This window comes from Vidua macroura, chromosome 21 (genome assembly GCF_024509145.1).
Source record: "Vidua macroura isolate BioBank_ID:100142 chromosome 21, ASM2450914v1, whole genome shotgun sequence".
Classification (NCBI taxonomy): domain Eukaryota; kingdom Metazoa; phylum Chordata; class Aves; order Passeriformes; family Viduidae; genus Vidua; species Vidua macroura.
Window position 1 is genome coordinate 2,656,685 of NC_071591.1, and position 15,095 is coordinate 2,671,779.

General features: G+C 51.8%; 1 protein-coding gene across 2 annotated transcripts in view; it reads left to right on the plus strand.

The window, feature by feature from the left end:
• The first annotated feature begins 2,360 nt into the window (after nucleotides 1–2,360).
• Nucleotides 2,361–15,095, plus strand: part of GPSM1 (G protein signaling modulator 1) — a 63,524-nt gene continuing 50,789 nt past the window's right edge. For both annotated transcript variants that reach the window (XM_053996332.1, XM_053996334.1), the window contains exon 1: nucleotides 2,361–2,441. In XM_053996332.1, the coding sequence (XP_053852307.1) occupies nucleotides 2,383–2,441 (59 nt within the window). In that variant the 5' untranslated portion in view covers nucleotides 2,361–2,382. The remainder of the gene's footprint in view (nucleotides 2,442–15,095) is intronic.

Sequence of the window (15,095 nt, forward strand, 5' to 3'; positions counted from 1 at the left end):
GAGGTGCAGGGGTGTGTGAGGTCAAAGGAAAATGAACCCTGCATTGCATTTGCTGGATTCTGGCCCGGCTGTGTTGTACCCTGCCCTGTTCTTCAGGATCCACTCCTCTTTTTTTTCTGTTCTGCAGCAGCGCTTTTAACGTCTAAAGATTCCAGCTCCACTTCTTGATCTTATCTGCACTGAACAAATCAATTCTCATACCTTTCTCTGGTAGGTCACACTTGTCACATTCATCTGGAGCCTCTCTAATTGCTCTGAGTCCTTCCCAACACATGTGCACACAGTTCACCAGAGGAATTAGTGGCATTTCTGAAGTACTGAGGTTTCTTTCTCTCTGTACTCTTATAATTTTCCTGTTTCATTGCAGCTGAGCAATGGATCTGAGTTGTGGCTGAGGTCCAAGTGCTTGCAGGGAGCTTCTTGGCATGAAGGTGTAGGGTTAACCAAACCCAACCCACAGCAAAGTAATTGAATTATTTCATCTAATGAATTCAAATCTATTGTGACCTATTTGCCACTTGTACGGGAAGAAAGAGAAGCTGAGTTTGTCAGATGATAAATTATCCATTGCAAATTCATGAGTTTGAAGGCCAGAGGGGACCATTAGACTCATCTCAGCCTGACCTCCTGCACAACCCAGGCCCTGGAATGTGACCGGGCGATTCCTGTGTCATTAACGTGGGGGTGACCCGCTTGCCCAGAGCTCTGTGGAACACCAGAGAACTGGCTGGAGCCCAAACTGGAAGCTGGCTTTCTCCCTCCTTTCCCCTGCTCTCCTTTCCAGCATTGTTTCTCCAAAGGGCAATTCCTCTGTCTTCCCACACTCGCTGAATGCCAGCCCAGCACTGGGGCCCAGCTCAGCTTGGCATCCTCAGTGCCTGGGGCTGAGAAAGGGCAGCAGCAGCAGCACAGGCTGGGTTTCATCTTTTGCACTCATGTCCTTGTCTGGAAGAGGGGGAGGCAAGGACAAACACCCCCTCTGAAGTGCCAAAATCTCCTAGGGCTGAGCAGTCCCAGGTTTCCATGGCTTGTGAAAAGCTGCTTTGCACCAGGATGTTTGCTGCTGTCAGTGAAACCACAACCCTGGGTAAAAACTGTCTGGTGTGAGGCACAGTGTCCCAGCCTGCTCCTTCCAGTGGGGGTTCTGTGGCTGGTTAATCAGGGGTGCAGAGGGGTTCCATTTATTTGGGATAATGAGGCACCCAGGACAGCACCACGCCTCTGTGGGTGAGGAGACAGCTCTCAGCAGGATGGTTTCAGCTTTCTCTGCTGTGGTTTATCTACAGAACTGAGACTATTCCTAAGCTGAAACACAGACACAGGTTTGTTTATGGGGTTTTGTTTCAAATTTAAATGCCCAATCAATTAGCTCTTGGGAAAGAGGCTTTTGTGGTTTGCTAGTGGGGTGTTATTGATGATGTTCTTTCCTGAGCAGGATCTGGGTTTACTCCTGAGAGGGGTTTTGAGCAGGTCCCCAGGGTGAAAGAGGCAGTAAACAAGCATGGCTTTGGATTCCCACCGACCAGAGGGTTCTGTGTGTGCAGAGCAAGCTGCTGGAACCCAGGGAAAGTCACAGTTTATAGATGTGCTTATTTGGAGGTGGGTCTGTGATGATAATGACGTTTAATTTGCTGTTGCTGGGTAAGTGGCCCTAACTTTCAGGCAGGTTTCAGCTGAGTGACCAGCTCCCCAACTTTTCCAGGAGCACCTCAAGTCTTGGAGAACAGAGGGAGCTGGATGTAGTGTTTGAAGATGACCTGCATCCTTCTCTAGGTGTCTGTGTGGAAATAAATACTTAAGGCCCCAAGTTCTAACAGGACATAGTTAAGTGAAAGAAACTGCTGTGGGCTGGAGCGAAAATCCCTATTCCTGGGGGAATCCTCACTACCAAAGAGAGCAGCCAGACGTTGCTCTGTGGCTGTGGCACACCCCTGCCTGGTCCCAGCTGCTCGTCCTGGCTGCCTCCAGGTGCAGACACTTTCGAAGACAACAGGGCTGTGGCCAAGCCAAAACCGAGACTCATTATGGCTTTGCACAGCTCCAGCTGGGCAGAAATCAGCGATGCTGCTCCCCCGGCCATAACGTGCAGGTGTGGTGCCCGCACCTCGCTGCGTGTCCGGGGCCGCTCCCAGGTGAGCGCTGAGGCACCACCGGGGATGTCCCCGGGGGATGTCCCGGGGGGACAGGGGGGCTCTGCCAGTCCGGGGGATGCCGTGCCCGGGGCTGCGCTCCCCGTCCCGCGGCGGGAGGGAGGGAAGGAGGGAGGCAGGCCGGGTGACATCAGCCGGAGGAGGGGCCTGCCCGCGAGTTTCTTTGCTCGGTGCATCACTTCCCGGCGCTGCCATACTCCGCTGCCCGCTCCCCGCCGCGGGGCCGGCGCCCATGGCGAGCCCGCCCGGCGGGGACAGCCCCGGCTCCGCCGCCCGCCGCTTCTACTGCAGGTGAGCGGGGCCGGGGCAGCCCGGAGCCGGGGGCAGCCCGGCCCCGAGCTGCGAGCCCGCGGAGCCCCGGGGACAGCCCGGTCCTTGGGGACAGCCCGGTCCTTGGGGACAGCCCAGCGCCGGGAGCACGGGAGGAGGGAACGCTCAGGCACGGCGAGCCGGGAGCTGTTGCACGGGTGGGGATGCGGCCGGAGCGGAGCGAGAGCAGCCGGGAAGGACGCGGCGCTCCCTCCGTGGGGCAGCTGGTGGGCGATGCCCCGGCGGGGGGATCCTTGGCACTGGCCTGCAGCGAGCGGCTCCTGGGCTGAGGAGGGTGATGCTGGGAGCTCCTCGGTGCTGGGCATTCGCATGGGAGGCTCCTGATCGCACTGCAGAGACTTCGAGTCTCAGGTTTAAAACTGGGCGCTACAGAAAATTCACACAGGGCTGGTGGGGGGAAGAAATAGCTCCGGGTTGTTTGGCGTTCATGGCGAGGCTCATTCTCTTCATTTAGATCAAAACTGGAAAACGCTATACCCAAAGAAGACTAAACGAGTGACTTTGAGGCCTTACAGCGTTGTTCATGCTGTTCACCGTGGTGTTTTATTTCTCCTCTAGCAGTCTGAAGAGGTGATGCAGTGGCTGGACTAGAGGGCTAAAAAAGCCCAAGAATGCTTGAAGCGTATGGGACACAGTAGCTTTTCACCAGTTCTCTTTGCAGGCTCTGCAGTAATTAGCACAGCAGCTAGTGGGCTGTCTGCTTTAATGAGTGTTGGTTCATTAGGGTGGGCAGCAGGTGTTTCTTGGTTATGTTGTGTTGTAGAGCAACTCCAGGGAAAAAGGAGGCAGCAGTTAATACCATTGTTCTGCCTACTCTGGGGCAGCTAGAGCTGGGGAGAAACCTGCTGGATTTAAGAGCCTTCTTCTTTCTTTCTCTTTGTTTTTCATGGAAACTTTCTGGGGACTAGATTTTGATCACTCTTGCAATGGGAATTTTAGTGGGAGGCTGCTTATCACAAATGTGATCACAAATGTGTGCCTGCACATGAGCTCTGCTCCCAGCTGCTGGGGAAGAGAAATGGGAAGCATTTTCTTGTGGCTTATCTGGGTGGCTCTGGCAGGACATGTGGTTTTACAAGTCTCTGCTGCGCTTTTTAGGCCTTGAAAGCAAGTGCTGGTGGAGCCTCTGTCCCTACTGCTCTGCAAAATAAGTGGTATCTTAGTTTCTTCCTTAATTTCACTTTTATTGCAGTGCAGAAATTTGAGAGTGAATTCAGTGGCTCTGTCTGGTGTGATGGGTGGAACCTCAGGTTACTGGGACTAAAAATCCAGTAATTGCTACTGAAATCTTAATGTGTGGGGTTTCATTTTTGCCTGAGAGCATTCATTGAGGTGTAAGAACTGCAGAAGGCATCTGTGCAGGCAGGAGAGCTAGGGAAGGTATTTTCCTTCTAGGAAACAGGGCAAGGTGGAGAGAAACATACCAAAAATGAAAGTGTTTATTCATTTTATTACATCCTTTAGTGGTTGCCTAAATTCAACCCCTCCTAAACAAAGGCATGTGCTCTGTTCTGCTGGCAGCAAATAATCCGAGTGCTGACTGGGCCAAACATCTCTATTTACAGAGACTGGAGTCAAAACTTTTGCTGCAGCAGTCATACACCACAACTGAGAGTGTTTCTGCCCCTGTGCAGCTCTGTGTCTGCATTTGCTCACGTTTCTGATGCCATTTGCTACACAGAACTGTGAAGTTTCAGGCAGGACTTGTTGGAAGTCTGGGGCTTTGGAAGTTGTGACTCTGCAGGGCTGGTGTGTCTGTGGGGTCAGCTCCTGGTGTGGGGTCACTGCTGGACCTTGTTGGAATTGTCCAGTTCTCTGATTGTGCTCCTCAGATTTGAGCTGGCCAGGTTCTGTGTGAGCCTGAGTTACTGCTTTACCTTCCATGGGGTTTTGGATTGGTGTTAATTTAAGTGCATTAATTCAGCTGTGTGTAACCTCTGAGGACTTGTTGTGCAGAAATAGGGGTTATAGGAGCTGTGAAATACCTGCTGGCAGCAGGTGTCCTGCTCTTCTCCACTGCTGCAGCTGCTCTAACCTGCCTTTTTGTGCTGGCTGGCTGATTTTGAAGGTGTAGGAAGCACCAAATCCATCCAATGGTTCCCCTGGACTGTGGACAGTGACAAGCTCATGCTGGAGACAAGTCCACCATTGCCCAGAGTGCTCCCCTGGATTTGGGCCCTTGCTTTTAAAAGGCCCCTCTGGAGATTTCTGGCTCTGGGAGGGAGACATGGACATGTCCTGGGGAAACCCTCGCTGTCCTGCGCTGACATCATGGAGATGTTATCGATCCCACACAGAAAGAACATTAGATAATGCTGCAGCCAGTCCAGAAATGCATTAATCTGCCCTGAGAACTCAGATAAAAGCACACCTTTCCCTTCCCTTGCTCTCTGCTCTCCTGCAGTCTCTGTTTTCCAAAGCACTCCTGGCTTTTGTGATGTTTACAAACTTCCCTTGATTGTGTCACAACAGTCCCCATCTCACTCATTAGTGTCACCAGGGTGAGGACCTGACCTGAATGTGCATCGGGCAATTAGAGAGAGCTCTGAGCACCACAGAGCTCCGAGAGAGGAGGCTCCTTCCTCCTCTTCTGATGGGAAAACTGGGATGGAGAAATTGCTGGCCTTCTGACATGGAAGGCAGAGAGAGAGGGCACAGCTCAGCCTGGTGGTTGAGGCAGAGTAAACTGGGGTTTGCAAAGCGAATTGGGGTGAAAATTCACTCCTGGGGTGGATTTGTTCTTTGTTTTGTATGTAACCAAGGGACAGCAATACCATGAAATACTTGATGTTTTCCCCAGTTCTTGTAAAGTCAACTCGCACAACTTTTGAATCTGGACTTTATATAAGGCTAACAGCTATTTTCTTTCCAAGAGGTGGTATTTAATGTATCTGCCTGAGGTGAAAATTAGCACCAGCAGCAGTGCTGGGTTTGGCCAAGTGCAATCAGCTTCCTCTGTGGGATTGGGAAAGGGCTCAGGTGCACTACCAGAAAGCTGGGAATGACCATTTGGTTTCTGTTTACTCTGCAGATTAAACTTGAAATTGTTTTATTACATTTCTGAATGCTGGTTCAGAGGTTTCTGAAAGATTCTGATTTTTCTTCTGTTGGCATTCTCCACCAGGCAGAAGGACATGTAAAACAGGACAGACATTTCTAAAATAGCTGTGCTGCATAATAGCTGGCCTGAGCAAAAATTACATGATAGCTTAGCAGGCGGTGTTGGCTTTGTTGACTTCTGTCTTGGATATTCTGAACTTCTTACTTGTACTTTCAGCACTGGTGAGTCATGTGGGCATCCCAAAGTGGAGCCAGGCAGGACATTGAGTGTCCACCTCAGCAGTGAGAGGGATCCTCCTGGGCAGACCTGGGACTGGGGCTTTGCAGGTTTCCCCAGGATTTTGGGTGTCCTTTTTGGTTCTTGTGTCTTTCACCTCGTGGGACGTGGGGAGAGCAGCTCTGTCCCTGGTCTCCTGTGGCACAGGGCTGTGCTTTGTGCCTGGCACAGAGTGATCCTGCTTTGCCTCTGCCCTGTAGGTGCTGCTGCAATCCAAACACTTCTCGTCCTCAGGGCGTTGGTTGGGCTGTGTGCACATGTAAATGGAGCTGAGCTGATGCTCTGCCTTCTCCTGTGCTGCCTTGGACTTCACTGGTTCAGGTGCTGCTTGTTGTGCCTCTCCTGGGTGACAGCAGTCCCTCTGGATGCCTGATCCCCAAATCCTGTGCCCTGTACGGGATGTTTGTGCCAGGCAGAGCAGAAAGAGCACGTTGTGCCTTGGCCACGTGTTTGTGGTTATTCCAAGTTTGTCACTGAGTCAGCTGAAGTCAAATCAGTTTGTGACTTGGCTGTGGCCTGAGGACACCCCTCAAAGCCAGTTTCCTGTGAGATAAATATTAATAATCACACCAAGCTGGGTGTGGAAGCAGCTGTGACCCTTCCCACCTGGAATGTTGGCTGTGGGGCAGGCGGGAGCTGTGCTGCCCAGAGCTCCATGCCCAGCTGCCTGATGCATTGGTCACTGGATGCTTCTCTCCTGGGAAGGTGTTTCCAGGAGCTCATGGCCAGCAGGAGAGGAGGGAACACTGGAAAGAGTTCCTGTAAGCAGGAGATTGGTGTTTGGATTGTGGTGACTGGTGCTGCAGTTTTGTTCGCTCCATGAGTGGTGGGTCCTGTCAGAGCTCTGGCTGATACCACAGCATGAGCTGCTTATGCCACAGGAAAATCCTGTGTGTGATTAATTCCTGTTTTCCTGGAGGATGTGGCCAGTTAGGGATCTGCTGCCCTTTATTTTCAAAGTTAGGGGAAGCAGTGCCTGTTATACCAAAGGATGAAATCGTGTTATGAAAGCTGAGAAATTGATTTGTTATAGAAGAGTGATTTTTAAACTCCTTTTTGGCTCTTCCTCTCTTGAGCCAAATGCAGCTGGACCATGACAACTCTGGTGACAGGAACAGGCTGCACAGCTCCCTTGGCATTCCCCTCCTCCAGCTCAGTGTCCCAGACATTGGATTTTTTTCCTGATCTATTACATAAAACCACAGGGGAAAGCCTTGCCTTGGTGATGCCTTGAGGATGAGCAAAGTCATAGCCAGAAGCAGAAAGGCTTAAAATTGGAAATGCTGGTAAAAGTCTGGGGGATCAACTTCTCTCCTCATTGATCCAGGCCTCAGGCTTGGAGGGAGCATCTGCAGGAGGCAGATAGGAAGGGATGTTTTAGGGGCTGGCAGTGACAGGATGGCTGAGTTTGTTAAAGAGAGTTCATCAGGATGGAAGATCCTGCCTGGATTCAGACCTGTGGAGTGTCTGTGTGTTCTGTTAAAGCAGGAAGGGCTCAGGTGAGCCCTGAGGGGTGACATTCCCACCTCTGCTTCTCCGTGCTTGGAGCTGGAGCGAGGCGGGGGTGGCAGTGCTGGGGTGGGACAGGGGGTCCTGCAGGACCACCCTGCTGCCACCTGCCCTGAGCCTGGCCTGTGTCCTGGATCCAGGGACTTCCTCGATGTGGCTCCCTTCACCTGTGCTGCTTTAGCACATCCCAGGACACAACTTTGTCCCTGCTGCTCTGTCTCATGCCTCATCTCCCCAGCTCTCACGTTGCTGTTTTCCCCTCCGTGCTCTCTTGCCTCCTCTCCAGCAGATCAGACTTTGGTACTGGAGAACACAAACTGTGTTTCTGTTGTGGTATGTTGATTTCTTGCTGCCTCATGATTTTGCACTTGAGGTGGTGCCCAGGCTTGCTTGAAGAACAGGTTTGAACTCTGTCAGGTCTTACGCTGCAAGAAGCCACAAGCAGCAACTTTCTGAAAGTGGAGAGAGGGATCTTACTTAACTCTTGGTGCTGTTCTGCTTGAAGAGCAACTTTCTGTCCAAATTGCTCTCAGGTGTATCTGGTGCTGTGTCCCATCCCTCCCATCCCAGTCCTGCTCTCTGTGCCCCTTTGATCAGCCAGCCCAGCTTCCAGAATTCCACTTCCCTCTTATAAAATCCTTTGCCAACCAAAGCCATGAAACCCAAATTCCTCCTGGTCTGGGCACACAGGCTGAGTGTCCCAACCACAAAGTGGGGCTGTTGAATTCTGGGCCTGGGCTATTTATATTGTCAGTGGGAAAGCTTTTCATTGACCAAGCTGCTCCCTCCCTAAAGAGACTTTTAATTAAATGTTATTTGACAGATTTGACTTTCTAATTGGCTTAGATTTAACTGGTATAAATGGGATTTTTTTTTTCCACTGAAAGCTGAAGAAAGTAGGAATAATTTTGTTGGAAGGCTATTTGCATTCAGAGTCACGTCCATCTGTTGTTTAATGTAATAAGCTAATAGAATGAAAGGAAAAAAAAGCCAAACCCTCCCCCCAACCAGAAAGTCAACATCTTTGTCAGTGCTTGGTGAGGAGAGGGTGAAAGGGACACGGCTGCCTCAGCTTTGGAGCTCTCTAAACAATGCCCAGCAATGTTATGCAACTGCCTAGGGAAGGAAGTGAAAAATTATCATTACAGTGCAGTTTCAAGGGCAATATTAAATGAGCAATTTGCAGCACCGCTCTGTACTTAAGTCACTTAACTCACTTCTCCTGAGATAAAATTAACAGGGCTGGTTGAGGACAATAGCCATGATCTCTGTTCCCTTAGGAGAGGGGCACAGACAGGCTCTTCTTAGAACTGAATCTGAGGCATGGGACTGAGAGCCTTCAAAGTGGGCAGCCAAACCCAAACCAATGCAATGGCCTGATCCTGGAAGTGCCTGAGGGATCCCTGTCCCACTGAAACTTGGAAAAGAGGGGACAAGCATCTGCTGGAGCACCTCACTGATATCTGCTCTTCCTTATTTCAGTGGAAGGGATAAGAGGACCTTCTGTAAGGCCCTGGACACTGGAGCAGCAGCAAACCCCTGAATGAATGATGTGGAAAGCAGTGCTGCTGTCTGTTCAGTACCATCAGGGCAGGAGTAAATAGCTTAAAAATCTATTCCCAGTTTGCTTTCAGCAAGAGGATTTTGCCTGAGGATGGCAGGCACTGGAACCACAGGTGTTTCCTTTCTGACTCTGAGATTAGACAGGATCCATCCAAAGAAGCTTCACCTTCTGCTGTGAATCTGTAGCTCTGTGCAGCTCCTACCCCTGGAGGGATTTTTGGAAGAGGAATATTGGATTGTCTTGACTCCTCTCAAGCTTTTCCTTTGCTTTTCCACCCTCTGGAGCAGCCAGAGGGGCTCCTCACCGGGAGTTAGGGGCTAATGCAAGAGAAAGGCCAAGAAAAAGGACTTAAATGGGGAAAACACTAATAACATAGCTCAGTGTAAGAGCAATTTCATGTTCCACCTGGGAGCAGATGTTTTGTCTTGGAAGCTGCTTTTAAAAATGCATGGGCAGGGCTGGGAGCTGTCAGTTCTGAGCTGCACAGGTGACTGCTGCAGGCTGCTCTGAGCACACAGGGGCTGACAGGGCTGCTCTGAGCACACAGGGGCTGACAGGGCTGCCCTGGGCACCCTGCTCTGTTCTCCTCGCACTTTCTGGCTGCCAGGGAGCAGAGCTGGCTCCTGAGAAAGGAATCCCTTCCCTGGGTGCTGTGGCTGCAGGTCCAGCTGCTGATCTGTGCTGGGATTTGGGGCAGATTTGCAGCCTCTCCCTGGGAGGATTGGCTTCTCTTGCAGGATTGCAGCAGACTCAGCACGAAGAGATCAGCTTTGCCATAGGGCAACACAAATAGTGAACACTTGTGCTGAGCTCCCCACTCTGCTGCTGGGACAGGGGTCCTTGTGTGTGCTGGAGTTTCTCCATGCCTTGGTGAACAGAGCTGCACAAATGTGTATTTACAGGTAGAACAGGGTTTTTTTGGGGGGTTTTACAGGGTTTGCTGTGCCAAGTGCCTTCCCAGTTCTGTTTCCCAGACTTTCTTGACACTCCTGTGGTTTTGCAGAGTGTATTTGCTGTATTTGCTCTGGGAGGTGTCACAGCAGGTGCCATTTGAGTGTTCACCTGTACCTGGTGGTGCCTCCTTGGGCCCTTTGGTGTGAATTGCTGCTTTTTTTCTGTGCTCTGGAGCAGCTTCAGCCCAAATTAGCTAGCTGTGGGAGAAGTTTCTTCTGTGATCCACACTGCAGAGTTGAGGTGGCTCTTTGTGCACTCCATCTGTGGAATATCCGTTCATGCCTGAGGAGAGCTGGGAAGTGCTGATTAATACTCCTCTCTCTGGGGCTATTTGTTAATTACTGTTATTCATGGTTTGTGTGATGGTGCTGAGTGGATCCTGGCAGGGTTGCATCCGTTCCAGGGCTTCAGAGTGCATGGTAAACACCAGTATTTTATTGCAGCTTTTCTGGGAAATATTGTTCCTGTTTTCAAGGGTGGGAAATTGTATAGCCTTCAGGGTGAAAGAGAACAGAGGTGGTAAAACTGGGAGCTGAATGTCCTGACTCCCCCTCCTTTCCTTCACCACTTCCTTACCCAGGTCAGAGTGAGGGTAATTGTGCTAATTGTGGATTGGGGACCTTGGCTTTGTCCTTCACTGAGCCCTGCTGGGCACTGCAGCACTGGTGTCACACGAAATTACAGTGGCTCTGCTGTTCTAACAGGGAGCAGAAAGTTGTTCAGGAGGAAGTTACCAGCTGGTGAATTAAAGACCAGGCTCTGCCTGTTTACAAGGTGTCCCTTGCAAAGGGAACACTGCAAACCACAGGAGAAGGAGCAGCCTGGGTGGCCCTGGGCTCTGGTCACTGAGAAGAGCCCAGGGACTGGCTTGAAGAAAGCAGAACAGCCCTGAGTGCTCAGGCACCTGTGACTCCACGAGTTCCCCGTCTCTCAGGCTTTGAGAAGAGAGCAGTTAATTTAAAAAGGAGAGAGGGACACAGAGCAATGTTCCCTGTCAGAAAATCCTTCAAGTTAAATTGTGGGAGTGAGTGGAGCTGCCCTGCTGTGGGGGTGGTTGTCCTTTGGGGTATGGTGAAAGATGGAGGGAGAAAAGCACACATCTGTAGTTCCAGTCGGGCAGGAAGGATTTGGGATGGGCAGGAGCTGCCAGGGCTTTGAGGAGGGTCCTGTCCTTACTGTCCTTGTGCACTCACCATATCCCAGCTGGTGCTGCAGCAGCAGCAGCCCCTTTTTTTAGCAGCTGTCTGCAGAGATTTGTATGGAGGAAATGCTCTGGGGATTGGATCTTGCTGCAAAACACAGAGGCCATCAGATTCAGCTTGTTTATCAGCCAAGCCTGCTGCAGCATGAAGGCAGGAATACAAACCACCAGTGACTAGCAAATGGAAATATCGAGCTTCCTAAGCCACGGGTGGTTCTCTTTTTCCCCTGACAAACAAGCCCTTGTGATTTCCAGCTTGGGAAGCCCGTGGGCCAACATCTCATGGTGCTTGAGTGGAGACTTACACCCATGAAAGCAGCTGAATGTCCTGGAATGGTGATACTCCACGTGTACCTCCAGGCATTTCCTGGCTTCCGAGTTCAGCCGAGTGTCTGAGCTCCTGCATGAGTCTAAATAATAAAACATATGAATTCACTGCCATGTGCCCAGAATTTTAAGGCCACAGCCCTTGGCCAGCTCTGGTATGAATTGCTTCCATCAGGGCAGTAATCCAGGAAACTCCGAGCACGAACTGCTTGGCTGATGGAAGTCTGTGGTTCGGTGCCTTCCTGGGTAAAGCCAGGGGAGAAGGGAGAGCTGCTGTTTTCTGTGTGTTCGTCCCTTTGCTGTGCCCTGCTGGGAGAGTTCCAGCAGGTACCACAGGCTCTGAGGAGATCCTGGTCCATGGGGAGCTTCTGCAGGGAGCTCAGGTGTCTGGGGAGTTAATAATGAAATGCCTGAAAATACTCACATTTTCCTCTGCTGTTCTGAAGAAAAGAAAAACTCACTCTGCTAGATGTTCTCTTCAATAAAACCATCCTTTGGCACCAGTGGTTTTGGCAGAAGGTTGTCACCAGCTGTGCCAGTGAGTGACCACTTTGCAGAGGGACCAGCAGCGGATTTGTCACCTAAGGATGAGGAGTGAGCAGAGAAAAATGTTGTGTTCCCTGCACTGAGCAAAGTGATTCCCTGTGGTGGTGGAAATCCCTTCCTGAATGGCCCTGGCTGAGGTTCCCCTGGTGTGACTCAGGAATTCCCCCCAGGTTTTCTGGGGGCTCCAGCTCTGCTCTGTGGATCTCCAAGGCCACGTGCTGGGGGCAGAGCTCAGCTGCCCAGGGCAGCTGTGTGAGCAGCAGCTCGGGAAGGGAAGGAAGGCAGGAGACGTTTTGCAGCGCTGGCTCCAGACAGAACTGAGTCATTTGTCGAGGCTGACGCTCTCGGAGCTGCTTGCCTGAGGCTGGCATGGCTCAGTGAGGATGAGAGTGAGGATGCAGCCATCCAGATACACACAGAGGAGAGAAAAGTAACAGCTCCCAACATGTGACTGCAATGGAAGTGGAAAAAAAACCCCCATCCCCAATTAAAGCCATGTGTGTTGGTGGATGGAACTGCTCCTGGAAGGTTCGTGGAGGCTGTTTGTGCAGCACAAATGCAGCAGCTCTGGAATGCCCTGGATTAGAACAGGCAGGCTCCTCCAGCACACGAAATCCCTGTGGAAACAGAGCTGCTCGTGCATGGCAGCAGCTCCCCCAGCCCACCACCCTTAGGGGTTAAGGTAAGAGCTGTCTTGTCAGCTGTCTCCTCCCTGTCCTTGCTCCTGAAGCACGTTTTCCATGCAGCCTGGTGCTGTGCCATGTGTTTTTTTCACTGCTGGGTGATGATGATGTCTCTGTGCAGGAGCAGAGATTTTCTGCAGACATGCATAATTCAGTTGTCAGGATAAATGGGCTCCCTGGATTTGGGCATGTGTGTGAGCCTGATGCTGGATCCTCCCTTCTCTCACCAGTGTGAGGCAGGAAGGGAGCAGGGAATGCTCCCAGAGCTCCAGCAGCCTGTGGTCTGTAAACTCATTGCAGTACCTGTGAGATTCCAAGAAGGATCTAAATTAAACCCAAAATAGGTCTGTGGAGAGGAAAATTCTGGTTTAATTTGGGAAGGCTTTCCAAGAAACATGATGTTGGTACAAACTCCTCCTGTGGAAGAACAGGACCAGAGCCCACTTCACACATAAAGGATGTGATGTACATGACAAACTCTCCTCAAAGTGTGTGTTTGCTGCTGTTTACAGCTGTGATTGAACTGCACTGTGCCACAGTGTCAGAGCCAAACTGATGCGTGTGGGGAGGAGCAGGATCCTCCCTGTGCTGGATTTGCATGGAAACGTTTCCAGGGGAGATGTTTTCCACGGAGCCATACTGGGACAGAAGTGCTAAAAATCTGGGGGGATGTGGTGGAGGACTCAGTCCCACAGTGCTGTGGAAGCAGTGAAAGCAGCTTGCAGGGTGCTGGAGGGTTCCCTGAGAGGCAGCAGACACCCAGCACAGTGCCAGACAGCGGGGCTGCTCTCTGAGGAGCAAACAGAGTGGAATTCTCACCTTGTGTGGGACCATGTGCCTTTCTGGGACTGCTGCCACGCTTGGATTTGGGGGCTTGCACATTAACTGGTGGGATGCAGAGATTTTTCCACAGTGCCACAGAGCGCCCTGAAGTACTTTTGGTGCTGCTCTGCTGGGTTTGGGTTTGCACTGAGGAGCTGGAGGAGCAGTTTTGGAGATGCTGGCAAGGCTTGCAGTGGACACCTGGCTGATATCTGAGCTCCTGGGGAGCCTCTTCCCTTGTTTTTCAGACAGATGTGGAATTATCTTTACAAAATCTGGAGGGATGCCCTGTGACTGTGTAACAGCCACAGGGAAGGGCAGTGTCCAGTGTGAGCTCTTGTTCTGTTGGCCTTTTAAACCCATGAGCGTCTCTGGGCTGATGCCTGATTTTTGGCACCCCTGGAATTTCCAGGGAGAGCACAACAATGCTTTAAACAGCCCTCTGAGCAGGAGACAGCTGCAGAAAAACAATGTCAAATTGGTGCAATCTGCTGTGCTGCAGCTTTGCTACAGCAATCTGTCCTGGTGGCTGGCAGTGCTTCAGGACCGTGTGTGACCTGGGAGAGCCACCTTTGTGAAGCCCTCTGGTCTGGGCACTCAGGGCTGTAATCACTGAGGGAGGGACTATCTCAGGCTCTTCCTGGCGTGCTCTGGCTTGATTTCACCCTCCTCACAGGCTTCACCAGATGGTCATTTGAAAAAGAAGTTGCTGCATGTTTGGATTCACTGGATTTGTCTGGTTCCTGCTATTTGCTCTTCAGAGAGCTCTGCAGGAAGTACAAGGGCCAGGTTTGTGCTGGCTCTGTCACTAAGGTCCCATCCCAACCCCTTTCAGGTGCAGGTGCTGCAGAGCGTCCTTAGAATTCTCCTGGTGAGCTGGGATGGCTCAGCACCTCCCTGGCTCAAAGCCTCCATGGCCCAGGCTCAGGGTGTGAGTTCTCTGATGGATCCCAAAGGCTCCTCTCTCTTGGACTGGAACCCTTGGCTTGGGGCTGGTGGAAGCAGATGAGACAGGAAGGGAGCAGAACCACATTGGCTGCGGGCTGCTGTGGAGTCAGTGGAAAAAGCTGTGGTGTGAACTTTGTCGTGGTTTCCTTTTCTGCTGCATCACGATGACGATCCCACTGCCCTGCCCTGAGCACGGCCTGTGGTTTGCAGGGGCTGTGGGCAGGAAGGAGGCACCACGTGGGGAGTGTGTGCAGCCTCCAGCTGCTGCAGGAGGTTTGGGATGAGGTGGGACATGGGCAAGAACCTGGGGCAGGCAGAGGTGGCTCCTTTGGCTGCCTGGGCTTGGCTGTAACGCAGTCCCTGGTGTTCCTGGGGCTTGGCAGCACCTTTTCCATACACTTTTGTTTTCCTGCTGCAGGCAGGAGCAACTGGCAGGCTGAGAGAGGAAGGAGCAGTGGGAGCTGCAGCTGGAGGGGTTTCCAGGCTGCTTGAATGGAGAATAGACTGGGGCCTGTGGGAAAACAAGCCTTGCTTTCACTCGAGAAGGTTGTGCAGGAAAGGGAACCTCACACAGCCTGTGCAGCTGCCCAGAACAACTGGGACGATTGTGCTGGTGGCACTTGTGGGGCTGAGCTTGACCCTGCCAGCAGCTGGGGGTGGCAGGACCCTGGGGCAGGAATTGGGGGAGGCTGTGATGTTCTCAGGCAAAGCTGTCCTGGCTCTG